At 38.7% G+C, this 16,654-nt stretch overlaps 1 protein-coding gene across 1 annotated transcript in view; it reads left to right on the top strand.

The window, feature by feature from the left end:
- The window catches only part of Lamp3 (lysosomal associated membrane protein 3), a 60,121-nt gene that overhangs the window by 7,588 nt on the left and 35,879 nt on the right, over nucleotides 1-16,654 (top strand). Inside the window, exon 4 of the mRNA XM_052158450.1 lies at nucleotides 15,676-15,733. Coding sequence (XP_052014410.1) covers nucleotides 15,676-15,733 — 58 coding nt within the window. The remainder of the gene's footprint in view (nucleotides 1-15,675; nucleotides 15,734-16,654) is intronic.

Raw genomic sequence — 16,654 nt, forward strand, 5'->3', positions numbered from 1 at the left:
TTGATTTTTTTTTTCTGTTGAGAATTCTATGTTTAGCAATGAGCCCCATTTTTAATTGGGTCATTTGGTTTTTGGAGTCTAATGTTTTAAGTTCTTTATATGTTTTAAATATTAGACCTCTATTGGATATAGGGTTAGTGAAGATCTTTTCGCAACCTGTAGGCTGTTGTTTTGTTTCATTGGCAGTGTCCATAGCCTTACAGAAGACTTTCAGTTTTACAAGGTCCCACTTATCAATTTTTGGTCATAGAGCCTGAGCCATTGGTATTCTGTTCAGGAAATTGTCTGTCATGCCCTTGCATTCAAGCCTATTTCTCACTTGCTCTTCTATTAAATTCAGTGTATTTGGTTTTATGTTAAGGTCCTTGCTTTACATGGACTTGAGCTTTGTACAGGATGATATGGATCAATTTGGGTTCATACATGCAGAGTGCCAGTTAGACCAGCACCATTTGTTTAAGATGCTTTCTTTTCCCCTACTGTATTTTTTTGGCTTCTTTGCCTGTGTTAGTCAGGATTTCTATTCCTGCATAAACATCATGACCAAGAAGCAAGTTGGGGTGGAAAGGGTTTATTCAGTTTACATTTCTACATTGCTGTTCATCACTAAAGGAAGTCAGGACTGGAACTTAAGCAGGTCTGAAGCAGGAGATGGTGCAGATGGAGGGATGTTTCTTACCGGCCTGCTTCCCCTGGCTTGCTCTTTTTGCTTTCTTATAGAATCCAAGACTACCAACCTAAGGGTGGATCCCACCCACAATGGGACCTCCCCTATTGATCACTTATTGAGAAAATGCCTTACAGCTGGATCTCATGGAAGCATTTTCTCACCTGAAGCTCTTTTCTCTGAGATACTTCAGCCTGTGTCAAGTTGACACACAAAAACCATCCAGTGAATTGCCAAAAGTAGAAAGTCCAAAGATGTGTGTGTGTGAGACCAAACTGTGGGAAACCAGACTTTCAACAGCTCTCACCTTGAGAGTCCACTGACCTTTAGGTTTACAGCTGAACCACTCCCTTCTTCACACAAGGCTGATCAACTGGTCCTTATCTTGGCTGAACACCTGGGGTTGTCTAGGCAGAACCAGTATTCCAGAAAAGCTGCTAGATGCCGCAGTCAGCATCCACCCCGGATGACCTTTCCTCTTTCTGTGCCTTTAGCATTCCCCTTCAGCCCCTCCCTACTTCCTCTCACGGTGTGTTCATAGCCAGACGGTCAGTTTTTCATTAAAGAGGCCTTGACAAGACACCCCTTTTGCTTGGACTCATTTTTCTTTCCCGCCCATTTCTCTTTCAGGCCAGTCCTCCTCGACTCCCCAAATAACAAGGTCAGGACGGGATATGTGTGGGCTTATTTCTGGGTCTTTGATTCTATTACATTGATCAAACTGTCTGTCTCTGTATCAGTACCATGCAGTTTTTATCATTATTATTCTGTAGTACAGCTTGAGGACAGGGATGGTTATTTCTCCTAGAGTTCTTTTATTGTTCAAAATTGTTTTAGCTATCCTTGCTTTTTTTTTCTCCATGTGTAGATGTGAATTGCTCTTTCAATGTCTGCAAAAATTGTGTTGGAATTTTGATGGGGATTGCATTGGATCTATAGATTGCTTTTGGTAAGATGGCCATTTTGATTATGTTACTCCTATGGATCCATGAGCATGATAGGTCTTTCCATTTTCTGAGGTCTTCTTCAATTTTCTTCTTCAGACACTTGAAGACATTTGTCATACACATTTTTCTCTTGCTTGGTTACAGTTACACTAAAATATTTCAAATTATTTGTTGCTGTTGTGAAGGGTATTATTTCCCTAATTTTTTCTCTGCCAGTTTATCATTTGTTTAAAGGAGGGCTACTGGTTTATTTGGGTTAATTTTATACCTAGTGACTTTAATGAAGTTGTTTGTCAGCTGTAAGAGTTCTCAAGCAGATTTTTTTGGGTCTCTTATATATATTATCATAACATCTTCAAATAGTGATACCTTAACATCTTTCTTTCCAATTTGTACCCCCTTTGTCTCTTCCTGTTTTTGTATTGCTCTAGCTAGACCTTCAAATACTATATTGAATAGATAGGGAGAGAGTGGGCAGCCTTGTCTTGTCCCTAGTTTTGGTGGGATTGCTTCAAGTTTCTCTCCATTGTTTTGATAATTGGCTATTGGTTTACTATATATTGCTTTTATTATTTTTAGGTATTTGCCTTGAATTCCTAATCCCTCTAAGATTAATAACATGAAAGGTTGTTAGACTTTGTTGAAGGCTTTTTCAATATTAATGATGTGGGTTTTTTTCTCTTGAGTTTTTTTTAATATGGTAGATTGCATTGATGGATTTTCATATATTGAACCATACCTGCATTCCTGGGATGAAGACTACTTGATCCTAGTGAATGTTGTTTTTGATATGTTCTTAGATTCTGTTTGTGAGAATTTTATTGAGTATTTTGCATCAATGGTTATAAGCAAAATTGGTTTGAAGTTCTCTTTTGTTGAGTTTAGTGTACTTTAGATATCAGGGTAACTGTGGCTTCATAGAATTAATTAGGTAATGTTCCCTCTGTTTCTATTTTGTGGAATAGTTTGAGAAATATTGCTATTAGATCTTCTTTGAATATCTGTTGGAATTCTGCACTAAAACCATCTGGACATGGGATTAATTTGGTTGGGAGGTTTTTAATGACTGCTTCAATTCCCTTAGGGTTTATGGCACTGATAGTTCACCTTATCTGATTTAACTTTGGTATGTGGTATCTGTACAGAAAATTATCCAGTTCATCTAGATTTTTCCAGTTTTGTCAAGAATAGGTTTTTGTAGTAAGACCTGATGATTTTTTTGACTTTCCACTGTTCTTATTTGTTATGTCTGTCTCCCTTTTCATTTCTTATTTTGTTCATTTAGATACTGTATATGAGCCTTTTGATTAGTTTGGCTAAGGGTTTGTTATCTTGTTGATTTTCTCAAAGAACCAGCTCTTGGTTTTATTGATTCTTTGTATCATTCCTTTTGTTTATAATTAGTTGATTTCAGCCTGGAGTTTGACTGTTTCCCACCTTCTTTTCCTTGGTGCGTTTGCTTCTTTCTGGTCTAGAGCTTTCAGATATACTGTTAAGTTGCTAGTACAGGATTTCTCCAATTTCTTTATGAAGGCACTTAGTACTATGAATTTTCCTCTTAGCACTGCTTACATTGTGTCCCATAAGTTGGGTATGCTGCGGCCCTTGGAAAGTCTTTACTTTCTTTCTGTATTTCTTCCCTGACCAAGTTTGTCATTGAGTAGAGAGTTGTTCAGTTTCCACGAATATGTGGGTTTTCTGTCATTTTGTTGTTGAACTTCAGCCTTAGTCCCTGTTGATCTGAGAGAACACAAGGGATTATTTCAATCTTTTTATATCTGTTGAGGTTTTATCTCTAGTCTTTTGAGAATCAGGAATTGTCCTGGGTCATGTCTGCAGCTTGTGCTGGGAGTTATGTGACTCCCCATGTCTCATTCAAAGACATCCTGGTATTCCCTCCTGGGTTCACAGTTTCCATAACATCGTGTTCTGGAACTCCCCTTGCATAACTGTGGCTTTCTCCTGAGTCAGATTTGGGTCTCTGCTAGATGCACAGGTTTCTTTGCAGTGAGAAATGAAACACTCAGCATGTGTGGGATTTGTTCTGAAGGCTTGGGACTCCTAACATGAGCCAGAAGTTATGGAATTTTATCACTATTCAAGATGGAACAAATTTTCATATTCATAAGATGCATATTCTGTTTAATATTTGTATAAAGAATCAAACTTTTGCTTTAATATAAGATACTGCTGGAGATAGATCATCTTCAATGTTTTTTAGAGTTGCTCAATAATTCAATTTAAAAATTATCAAGGTCACTTCTTTAATTCTTATAAATTCTGTTATGTCCCGACTCGCAGGACAGTCAACAGGGTCCCTGGACCACCTAAGAGAGGACAAGAGACAAGAGACATAAGAAATGGACAGCAAGACAATATTCTGATCAAGCTGTCAAACTTTATTGTTTTACACACCCCAATACAAAGGAAAGCAGCAGGATGTAGGGAGGGGGTATGAGAGGGCAAACATTGTCTCTGGGGAAGAGTCTCTCAGGGGCAAGCACTGTCTTTAAACATTGTCTCTAGGAAGTAGTCTCTCAGAATTTTCTCTCAGAATCTCATGACAAATTAAAATGATCACGAAGAGGTGAAGTGGAAAGAGATTGTTATAGTAACCTAACTGCAGGTGAGCTCTGTTTGTTCTAACCAACATGAGCTCTATATCTGCTGACCAACTTGATATTTGCAAACCTGAAAGCTGAAGAAATTTCTTCAGAGGCTCTCTTGTGGCAGCAGAAGCTGAGGGGGAAGTAAAAAACTAATCAAAAGGCCCATAAGGCAGAGGGAGGAAAGGTGGAACCGAGTCTGTCACAGGGTGTGCTAAGGCAAAGGCAATATTGGTGGTGGTGGGGGCAACCATAGGTGGGTCTGGGCCATGATACCTTGCCGCTTCCTCCTCCAAACTGGCTTCCTCCCAAGGTGATAGAGTGTCAGCACCTGGATTATGGCTAGATTTTAGAGTTTGTAGAGAAGGATAGAGTTTTTTGATACATGATTGTTTTGAGAAATCAGGGGAAAGAGCAGACATAGACAGAGACCGTTTTAAATGTCCCTCCTCCATTTCAATCACAACAGAGGTGGGAGGGGTGAAAGAGCACAGAGATGGTTTCTGTGACTAGCACTTTTTCAGAGAATGCTCTCCCTCAGAAACTAGATCCTGGAGGTCAGGCCACTGTGAGGAATCCTGAATAACAGCATTAATCAAAAACCAGTAATTAAAGACAGTGATAGGGATTTTTTTCAGTACCAAAAGTTGCATAGTAATCTTTAAAGCAATCACCTACTCTAGCCCATGTTTTCTTATCTATGGTCCCTTCCTCTGGGAACCAGGGACAAATTTGTCCCACAAAGTCTTAAAAGTACTTAAGATCTTTTTTCTTCACCCTAGCCCCTCACATCTTGAGGGATTACTTAAGCCCTGAAATAAACAGGGATTGCTGAGTAAATGCTTGTCCCATGTCTCACCTTCTGAGAAGGTCGCTGTGGAGATTATTCCCTGGTCGGGCGCCAGTGGGTCAACCGTGCCTTGACCTATCCGCTCCTGGAGCTGCACTTGAAGGGCCCTTCCTTCGTTTCCTACGACCTTCCTTTCCTTGATGACTCCACGGGGGCCTCACTATTGGGTACCAGAGTGTCTCAACCCACAAGACAGTCAACAGGGTCCCTGGACCACCTGAGAAAGGACAAGAGACAAGAGATGTGAGAGACAGACAGCAAGACAGTGTTCTGATCAGCTGTCAAACTTTATTGTTTTACACACAGCAATATAAAGGAAAGCAAGCAGGATATAGAGAGGGGGTATGAGGGGGCAAACATTGTCTCCAGGGAACAGTCTCTCGGGGGGCAAACACTGTCTCTAAACATTGTCTCTTGGAAGTAGTCTCTCAGAATTTTCTCTCAGAATCTCATGACGAAGCTGGCTTGGGCCTTAAGGAAGCTGGCAAATTAAAATGATCATGAGAAGTTAAAAGTGGAAAGAGATTGTTATAGTAACCTAACTGCAGGTGAGCTCTGTTCTAACCAACATGAGCTCTATATGTGCTAACCAACTTGATATTTGCAAACATGAAAGCTAATATTTCTCCTTACAAAGGCAGGCTTGAGCATGTAAGATGGCTGAAAGGAGGAGGTTTTGAGATCTAAGCGAGAATGGCTCCTGGCACTGTCATTTTCCGTGGTGGTTTGAATAAAAATGGCCTCAATAGGCTTATATAGATGTGGCCTTATTGGAGTTGGTGCACCCTTGTTGGAGTTGATGGAGCCTTGTTAGAGTAAGTGCAGCCTTGTTAGAATAGTTATGGCCTTGTTGGAGGAAGTAGTTCACTAGGGAAGGGCTTTGAAGTTTCCAAAGCCTATGCCACAATTTCTCTCTTTGCTGCCTGTGTATCAGGATGTAGAATTTTCACTTACTTTTCCAGTGACTACCTGCGTGTCACTGTTATCCTTACCATGATGATAATGGACTAAACCTTTAAAACACTAAGCCAGCCTCCTATAAAATGGTTTATTTTATAAGAGTTTTTGTGGTCATGGTGTCGCCTCATACCAATAAAACAGTGAAAAAAAAAAACCATTATCCTAGGCTAAAATTCATTTGACATGTTTTTCAGTATTCTCATTCTATTAAGTAGAAGGTAAAATATGTAAAATCTTTTCTATACATAATTTAAAATATCTTAATTATTTTTTGAGAGTTACATACAATGTATTTTGTCTATAATCATTACCTTTGCACAACTCCCCCAAGATTCCTTACCATCCTACTGACCCAAATTTGTGTTTTATTTTCTGTTATTAAAAACACATTAAGTCCAATGTATTTCTCAAACAACTTTGTGTGTAGAGACAGCACTTATAATCTAGTCAATTATTAAGGAAAAATGACTCTTCCTCTTTTGACAGCTAATTGTTGTCAATAGTTCCTTTCCTAGAGGTAGTACTTTACATCCATCTTCTCTGTCAGTACTGGGACTTTGTTTCTCTTGAGTTTGAAGAGCTCTTGTGTGTATTATTACACATGCTGTGAATATACATGCACAAGTGACCTGAGGTGTTCAAAAACCACTTGTTTAATTTGTAGGCATCCACTGACTCTGCACTTAAAATCTTTCCACTCCCTCTTCAATAACGATGTATGGGCTTTGTGAGGAAGGATGAAACACAGATATCTTATGCAATGTCTTATTTTCTGAATATTGACAATTTGTGGGCCTCTGTAGTAATAATTTACTGTAAGAGAATCTTCTCTGATGAGAAATGTACTGTCTATAGGTCTGCAATAAGTTATTAGAAGTCAGTTTAATGTCCATTTAGAGGAATGATAGTAGTAAATTATCCACTCTGGTCTATGATATAGCTAGCCACATGATATATCTTACCCAAAATAACCATGCTAGGTACAGGTTTTATCTTGTGGACAGGGCCTTAAATCCAACCAGAAAGTGATCGGTCACTTCCACAACTTTTCTGCTACTAATACACCTGTAGTTTTTGCCAGGCTGACTGTAATTTTAGCTGTCTGTGTTCAAAGTTAGGTGAGATTAATGATTAATTTTCTCCTTCAGTTGCAGTCACAAAATCTTCTGGTACTGTAAAAGATAGTTAATAGGGATGAAACTTACAGGTAAGTATCAGCTTGATTTCTCCATGTTCTATGATTTAAGTATGTGGTATCTGTAGAAAAAGGGAAGGTCGTACTGTGAAGTTCTTGAGGGTAAGCTAGGGAATACTTTTAAAAAGTACGGTCTGTTTTTGCCCTACTTATAACTATGTGAATCAGAGAGAAATGCATAACTGCTCTGAACTTTCTGATTAGTCAGTTCTAAAACTGCCTGATGATATTTATTGTGTCATAGAGGATGATGGTGAAAGCTAAACGAAGCACAAAGTGAAAATATTGTACTTGTGGAACTGTAACATCCTTCTAGAAATGCCAAACACCTACATGTCATTTAGATACCAATGGTAGGGAAGCTTCTAGAAATATTTGAAGTAGTATTGTAACCATTATTCTACTGCTCCTTAAATTAAGCTAACTCCAACCAACTATTGGACTGGGCTTGGGGTCCCCAACAGAGGATCTGGAGGGTGATCTGGAGGAACTGAAGGGGTTTATCGCCCCATATGAAGAACAATGACTTCATACACCCAGACACCTCAAGACTCCCAGGGACTGAACCATCAACCAAGGGGTACACATGGTTCCAGTCAAAAAATGTAGCAGAAGAATGCCTTGTTGGACATCAGTGGGAGGAGTGGTCTTTGGTCACGTAAAGGCTCAATAGAGGTCCCAACAAAGGGAAATGGGGAGGGGGGCTCTTGGGAAGGGGGAAATTGGGAAAGGTTTTACCATTGGCAATGTAAATGAAGAAGATACTCAATAAAAAAAAGAAAAAAAGAAAACTGATAGAAAGAGAAAAAAAATTAAGCTAACTCCATACTCAAGTAGTTTCTAAACACAACATGCAGCATATTACCATACTTAAAACTAATCAATAGTTTCTCTTTTTGTCTTCTGTATGGAGTTGGGTCTTTCTCTTGGCAGAGGTTGTGATAGGGTCTTACTGTTTGGCCTGAAACTTTCTGTGTAGACCAGGCTGTCCTTGAACTCACAGAGACCTACTTGCCTCTGCTTCTGAAGTTCTGGGATTAAAGTGGTAGGATTCCACCATATCTAGCTGGGAAAGGGATCTTGTAAACTGAACTATGGATGCAAAAGTAAAGGTCTCTTTTATGATGAAATAAGTCCTAGGTAAAGAAAAACCTGAATAGATAGAATATGAAAGCAACTCAGACAGATCTTGGGCTATAGATATTTTTTTCCCTAAAGCAAATTGTATGCTGTTCTACTTGCCTCTAAGACTGATGAAGTTAAGTGTAGGACTGTAATGTCTCTGAATCAATGGAGGAAGAGTGTAGGAGAACGTTAACCTTGGATACTTCAGAAGAGGACAGTAAGCATTGGCTCCCTCCCCTCTCCTAACCTGGTGCCAGAAAGTCAGTTGTCCTATTGTCTACCCTAGTAAGAATTTATTACCCTGACATTTATCAGACTTCACTCCTTGTTTGTCCTTATAAGGTCCTCCACCCTCCAACATCCCTGTCCTGGCCAACAGTATACAGCAACATCAGCCTTGCCCCAGAGACCCTGCCCACCTCCCCAGGGGCATAAATATCCTCTTCCTATTAAATTGAACCAGTTCTCTGAAGCTCTTCCTGTATGTGTGCGCATTCTTTGCCCTTGATTCACCAGCTGACCAAGGAACTGCATTGCACCCTCCTGCCCTGGTCAAGATTCTTTCCCTCCAGCTCAGCCCTGTTCTTCTGCCAAGACCTTGAGCAATGCCTTACATGGAGTGGGTGTTAAAACAGGTTAATTCTAGTTTGAGGTTAGCATTGGATGGCCACATCTTACCCTTTCACCATTAAGCTGGGACCATGAGTAATACTCAATCTTCATTTCGTTTCTCATAGTTGTGAGGATGAGTTACGACAATACATGGAAACATCTGCTACAGTGCCTGGTACAAACTAAGAAGGCATCATAAAAGGCTAGTCAGTGAATTGCAGGATCTAGAACTACTGTATATTACAAGTGGTCTTACTAAAGTAGGTTATACTATGCAATGAATCATCATTTCATCTCTGTATAATAGGAATGTAAGCTAAAATATGATCATAATTATTGTTGTTAAATTTCTCTCATAATTACATGTAAAACTTTAAAATGCAATTTGATTTTATATACTGATTTTGATTACACTATCATGGGCTTTACACATTTCTGATGATAATAATGTAAATTGCTAACTGAAAAATAGAAAGGAGTAGTACTCCATTGTGTATATATACCACATTTTCTGTATCCATTCCTCCATTGAGGGATATCTGGGTTCTTTCCAGCTTCTGGCTATTATAAATAAGGCTGCTACAAACATAGTGGAGCATATGTCCTTATTGCATGCTGGGGAATCCTCTGAGTATATGCCCAGGAGAGGTATAGTAGGGTCCTCTGAAGTGATATGCCCAGTTTTATTAGGAACCGCCAGACTGATTTCCATAGTGGTTGTATGATCTTACAATCCCACCAGCAGTGAAGGAGTGTTCCTCTTTCTCCACATGCTCATCAACACCTGCTGTCTTCTGAGTTTTTAACTTTAGCCATTCTGACTGGTGTGAGGTAAAAATCTCAGGGTTGCTTTGATTTGCATTTCCCTAATGACTAATGATGTTGAGCATTTCTTAAGGTACTTCTCAGCCATCTGAATTTCTTTAGGTGAAAATTCTTTGTTTAGATCTACACCCCATTTTTCAATAGGGTTATTTGGTTCCCTGGGGTCTAACTTCTTGAGTTCTTTGTATATATTGGATATTAGCCCTCTATCAGATGTAGGGTTGGTGAAGATCTTTTCCCAATTTGTTGGTTGCCAATTTGTCCTTTTGACAGTGTCCTTTGCCTTACAGAAACTTTGTAATTTTATGAGATCCCATTTGTCAATTCCTGATCTTATAGCATAAGCTATTGGTGTTCTGTTCAGGAACTTTTCCCCTGTGCCCATGTCCTCAAGGGTTTTCCTCAGTTTCTTTTCTATTAGTTTCAGTGTGTCTGGTTTTACATGGAGGTCCTTGATCCACTTGGAGTTGAGTTTAGTACAAGGAGATAAGACTGGATCAATTCGCATTCTTCTGCATGCTGACCTCCAGTTGAACCAGCACCATTTGTTGAAAAGGCTATCTTTTTTTCCACTGGATGTTTTCAGCTCCTTTACTATTCAGCAATTAAAAACAATGAATTCATGAATTTTTTAGGCAAATGATTGGAACTGGAAAAAGTGAGGTAACGCAATCACAAAAGAATACACACGGAATGCAATCATTGATAAGTGGATATTAATTAGCCCTGAAGCTCTGAATACTGAAGATACAATTATCATATCAAATGATTCCCATGAAGAAGAGGGCCCTAATCCTGGAAAGGCTTGATCCAGCATTGTAGGGGAGTACCAGGACAGAGAAAAGGGAGGGAGGAAGATAGGAGAATGGATGGAGAGAGGAGAACTTATGGGACATTGGGGGGGGGGACTGGGAAATAGGAAAGCTTTTGGAATGTAAACAAAAAATATAGAAAAATAAAAAAATGACAAAAAATACAAAGGAGGCTGCATAATACTCCATTATGCAAATGTATCACATTTTCTGTATTCATTCTTCTGTTGAGAGACATCTGGGTGCTTTCTAGCTTCTTGCTATTTTAAATAAGGCTGCAATAAACATAGTGGAGCATGTGTCCTTGCTATATATTGGATCATTCTTTGGGTATATGCCCAGGAATAGTATGTCTGGGTCCTCAGACAATATTATGTCAAATTTTCTGAGGAACAACCAGTTTGATTTCCAGAGTTTTTGTACCACCTTGAAATCCCACCAACAGTGGAGGAATATTCCTCTTTCCCCACATCCTTGACAACATATTCTGTTACCAGTGTTTGATCTTAGCCATTCTTACTGGTGTGAGGTGGAATCTCAAGTTTGTTTTGATTCACATTTCCTTGATGACTAAGGATGTTAAACATTTCTTTAAGTGTTTTTCAGCCATTCAAGATTCCTTGTTTTAGAATTCTCTATTTAGCTCTGTACTCCAGTTTTTAATAGGGTTATTTGGTACTCTGGAGTCTGGCTTTTTGAGTTCTTTGTATATTTTGGATATTAGCCCTCTATCATATATAGGGTTGGTAAATATCTTTTCCCAATCTGTGGGTTGCTGTTTTGTACTGTTGATAGTGTCCCTTGATTTATAGAAGCGGTTTGATTTTATGAGGTCCCATTTGCTGATTGTTGCTTTTAAAGCATGAGCCATTGGTTCAGGAAGATTCTCCCTGTGCCCAAGTATTCGAGGCTCTTCCCCCTTGCTTTTTTGTTTTTTGTTTTTAGATTCAGTGTATCTGACTTTATGTGGGGATCTTTGATCCTCTTGGACTTGAGTTTAGTACAAGGAGATAAGAATGGATTGATGCATTCTTCTACATACAGACTGCTAGTTGAACCAGCACCATTTGTTGAAACTTCTGTCTTTTTCCCACTGAATGATGTTAGCTTCTTTGCCAAAGATCAAGTGACCATAGGTGTGTGGGTTCATTTATTGGTCTTCAACTCTATTCCATTGATTGACTTGACTGGATCTGTACCAATACCATGCCATTTTAATAACTATTGCTCTATAGTATAGCTTGAGATCAGGGATGGTGATTCTCCCAGAAGTTGAGAAAAAATTTTGCTATTCTTGCTTTTTTTGTTCTTCCAAATGAATTTGCAAATTGATCTATCAAACTCTGTGGAGAATTGATTTGGAATTTTGATGGGGATTGCATTAAATCTGTAGATTGCTTTTAGTAAGATGGCCATTTCATTTTTATATTAATCCTGCCAATCCATGAGCATGGGAGATCTTTCCACCTTCTGAGGTCTTCCTCAGTTACTTTCTTCAGGGACTTGAAGTTCTTGCCATACAGATCTTTCACTTGTTTGGTTAGAGTCACACCAAGATATTTTACATTGTTTGTGACTATTGTGAAAGGTGTTTTTTCCCTAATTTCTTTTTCATCCTTTTTATCCTTTGAGTAGAGGAAGGCTACTGATTTCTTTGAATTAATTTTATAATTAGCCACTTTGCTGAAGTTTATTAGCTGTAAGAGTTGTCTGGTGGCATTTTTGTGTTCACTTAAGTGTACTATCATATCATCTGGGAATAGTAATATTTTGACTTCTTCCTTTCCAATTTGTATCCCTTTGACCTCCTTTTGTTGTCTAAGAGCTCTAGCTAGAACTTCAAGTACTATATTGAATAGATAGGGAGAGAGTGGGCAGCCTTGACTACTACCTGATTTTAGTGGGATTGCTTCACGTTTCTCTCCATTTAGTTTGATGTTGGCTACTGGTTTGCTGTACATTGCTTTTACTGTGTTTAGGTATGGGCCTTTCAATGGATTGCAGGGCTATCGTGCAATTTCTTTTGATTTCCAAATGAAAACTCATAGACAAAAAAGTGGGAGTAATATCCACTTATCAGTGAGTGCATACCATGTGTGTTCTTTTGTGATTGGGTTACCTCACTTAGGATATTTTCCAGTTCCACCCATTTGCCTAAGAATTTCATGAATTCACTTTTTTAATAGCTGAGTAGTATTCCATTGTGTAAATATACCATATTTTCTGTATCCATTCCTCTGTTGAGGGACCTCTAGATTCTTTCAAGCTTCTGGCTATTATAAAGAGGGGCTACTATGAACATAGTGGAGCATATGTTCTCTTTACATGCTGGAGAATCCTCTGGGTATATGCCGAGGAGTGGTATAACAGGGTCCTCCAGTAGTAGTGTGTCCAGTTTTCTGAGGAACTGCCAGACTGATTTCCAGAGTGGTTGTACCAGCTTGGAATGCCACCAGCAGTGGAGTGTTCCTCTTTCTCCACATCCTTGCTAGCACCTGTTGTCTCCTGCGATTTTGACCTTAGCCATTCTGACTGGTGTGAGGGGAAATTTCAGAGTTGTTTTGATTTACATTTCCCTGATGACTAAGAATGTTGAAGATTTCTTTAGGTGTTTTTCGGCCATTAGATATTCCTCAGGTGAGAATTCTTTGTTCAGCTCTGTACCCCATTTTTTAAATAGGGTTATTTGGCTCTTTGGAGTCTAACTTCTTGAGTTCTTTGTATATATTGGATATTAGTCCTCTGTCAGATATAGGGTTGGTAAAGATCTTTTCCCAATTTGTTGGTTGCCATTTTGTCCTATTGACAGGTATTGTTTGTTTAATTGTGGTCACTTAAGTATACAGTGTCCTTTGCCTTACAGAAACTTTGTAATTTTATGAGATCCCATCTGCCAATTCTTGATCTTAGGGCATAAGCTATTGGTGTTCTGTTCAGGAAAATTTCCCCTGTGCTCATGTGCTCAAGTGCTTCCCCAGTTTCTTTTCTATTAGTTTCAGTGTGTCTGGCTTTGTGTGGAGGTCCTTGATCCACTTGAACTTGAACTTTGTACAAGGAGATAAGAATGGATTGATTTGGATTCTTCTGCATGCTAGCCACCAGTTAAATCATCACCACTTGTTCAAAAGGCCATCTTTTTTCCACTGAATGGTTTTAGCTCCTTTGTTAAAGATCAAATAACCATAGGCGTGTGGGTTCATTTCTGGATCTTCAATTCTATTCCATTGATCTACTTGCCTCACACTGTATCAATATCATAGTTTTTTAACATTATTACTCTGTAGTCTGCTTGAGGTCTTGTATACTGATTCCCCTAGAAGTTCTTTTACTGTTGAGAATAGTTTTAGCTATCCTGGGTTTTTGTTATTCCAGATGAATTTGAGAATTTCTCTTTCTAATTCTATGAAGAATTGAGTTGAGATTTTGATGGGGATTGCATTGAATCTGTAAATTGCTTTTGGCAAGATGGCCATTTTTACTATATTAATCCTGCCAATCCATGAGCATGGGAGATCTTTCCATCTTCTGAGATCTTCTTTGATTTCTTTCTTCAGAGACTTGAAATTCTTGTCATAGAGATCTTTCACTTGTTTGGTTAGAGTCACATCAAGATACTCTATATTGTTTGTGACTATTGTGAGGGGTGTCATTTCCCTAATTTCTTTCTCAGCCTGTTTATCCTTTGAGTATAGGAAGGCTACTTATTTGTTTGAGTTAATTTTATATCCAGCCACTTTGCTGAAGTTATCTGCTGTAGGAGTTCTCTGGTGGCATTTTGTGGTCATGTAAGTATACTATCATATCATCTTCAAGCTTGGTATACCCAAGACACAATTCACATATCAGATGATGCCCAAGATGAAGGAAGAACAAAGTATGGATACTCTGTTCCTTCTTAGAAGGGGGAACAAAATGCCCACAGAAGTAAATAGAGAGACAAAATATGGAGCAGAATCTGAGGGAAAGACCACCCAGAGACTACTCCACCTAGTGATCCATCCCATATACAGGTACAAATCCCAGACATTATTATCTATACCCTCAAGTATTTGCTGACTGGAGCAGGATATAGTTATCACTTGGGAGGCTCTGCTAGTGCATGACAAATGCAGAGGAGGACACTCAGTCAGTCATTTAATGGAGTGCAGGGTCCCCAATGGGGGAGCTAGAGAAAGGACACAAGGAGCTGAAGGGGTTTGCAGGATAGGAGGAGCAACGATATGAGCCACCCAGTACTCCCAGAGATCTCGGGGACAAAAACATCAACCAGGTAGTACACATGGTGTTACTCATAGCTCCAGAGGCATAGGCAGCAGAGGATGGTCTTGTTGGACATCAAAGGGAGGAGAGGCACCTGGTGCTTGAAAGGCTCGATGCAGCAGTGTAGGGGAATGCCAGGAGAGGGAAGTGGGAGAGGGTTGATTGGGGAACAGGGGGAGGGGAGATGGCTTATGGGACTTTTGGGGGGCAGGAAAGGGGAAATCATTAGAAATGTAAATAAAGAATATATCTAATAAAAAGAAATGTAAAAAAGTGGGGGTACAATGTGGGCTCTAGGAAGAATGGAGTCTTCTTAGAATCCCTACTGGTGACACATGTAACCAATTTGAAAACACAGATCTATTCTTCTCTCTATCAGTTGACCTTCTACACAGAAAAGGGCACATACAATTTTGCAATGCTATTTTTATCTAAGGCTTGATGAGCCCATCAAACTCCACCCAATACAATCATTAGAATGGGTACTTTAAGTTAATATCATCCACCTTTACTAATCATTCTACACCATCTTCTAGATGTAATTGCATTTTGGAAACTTGGTAGAACTGAAATTCTCCTGGGGAAATTTTAGTTTTAGAGTCTAGCAACAAGTAAGAAATAGAGAAATATGGGTCTAGGAGTCGTTCATTACTTATTTTTTATTTATTGTACAATAAGTTTACTTTTGTTGATTTTTTAAAATATAATTATGACTAGCACAAACATACTCTAGCTCACATATCAAGTATTTAGTAGCCATGATTATAAGTCTAAAACTTGAGATTACCTAAAGGTTAACATATTGCTGTTTTACAGGAAGAAAATTTATATTATATTAGTGAAGTTGGAGCCTATTTGACTATCTCAAATACAGGTTAGTAAGAGAACAGCTCTCATATCACTGTTGTCTGGTCAGCTTATATTCTTATCATTGACTCTGATGGTTTTTGATTTTTTTTTAAAGTCAACAACAACACGGAACTAAAACTTTGGGGAGTTCAAAATCTGTGCATACTTCAGTTTATCTTATCATGGATGATGATGATCTAGATTATATTAACAATACCTAATTATAGTTTAATTCCAAGTTTATGTAGTTTAATACCAAGTTTAGGTCCTTTTAAACTGATTTGTTATTGGAGTGAATTTTATTCTGTACTTTTAATTGTACATTATTCTACAAAATTGTAATATAGCTAGGTACCAAGCTCTGTCTATATTAGCCATAATTATACATGCTGGTAAGATTCTGTATAGTAGAGCTTGCATTTCAGAAAGAAAGACTACCATATATAGCCACATTAAATTATAATCTTAAGTGGTAATCAGTTCTTTGGGTAAACACAAACTAGAATGTCGAAGAATGGAGAGCTATTTAGTATGTACTTTGGGAAGCCTCCAGAGGAGAAAGACTATTTTGAAGATGGGATGTTTGAGCACAGTATCTCTATTTAGGGACATCTTATTTGAGGCAAGTTTCCCTGATAGCAGTAACAAAATATGCGTGGGTTTTAATGAGTGAGTTTATTAAAGTAGCTATATTTACTACTTTTACATTGGTGCAGTAAAGATTTATGGCTAAGGTAACTTATAGAAGGAAGGGCATATTTGGTTTATGGTTCCAAAGAAATAAAAAGTTCATTAGCATCATGGCAGAGAAGTATGGCAGCAAGAAGGCAAGGTGACTCAGACATGGGGCAGGAAACTGAGGAGTTACATCTTGATCTGTAAGCTGAGGCAGTGACTTACTCCTCCAACAAGACCACTTCCCAACCAGTGCCACCGTCTGAAGACC

Source organism: Apodemus sylvaticus, chromosome 15, assembly GCF_947179515.1.
Source record: "Apodemus sylvaticus chromosome 15, mApoSyl1.1, whole genome shotgun sequence".
In the NCBI taxonomy this organism is placed as follows: domain Eukaryota; kingdom Metazoa; phylum Chordata; class Mammalia; order Rodentia; family Muridae; genus Apodemus; species Apodemus sylvaticus.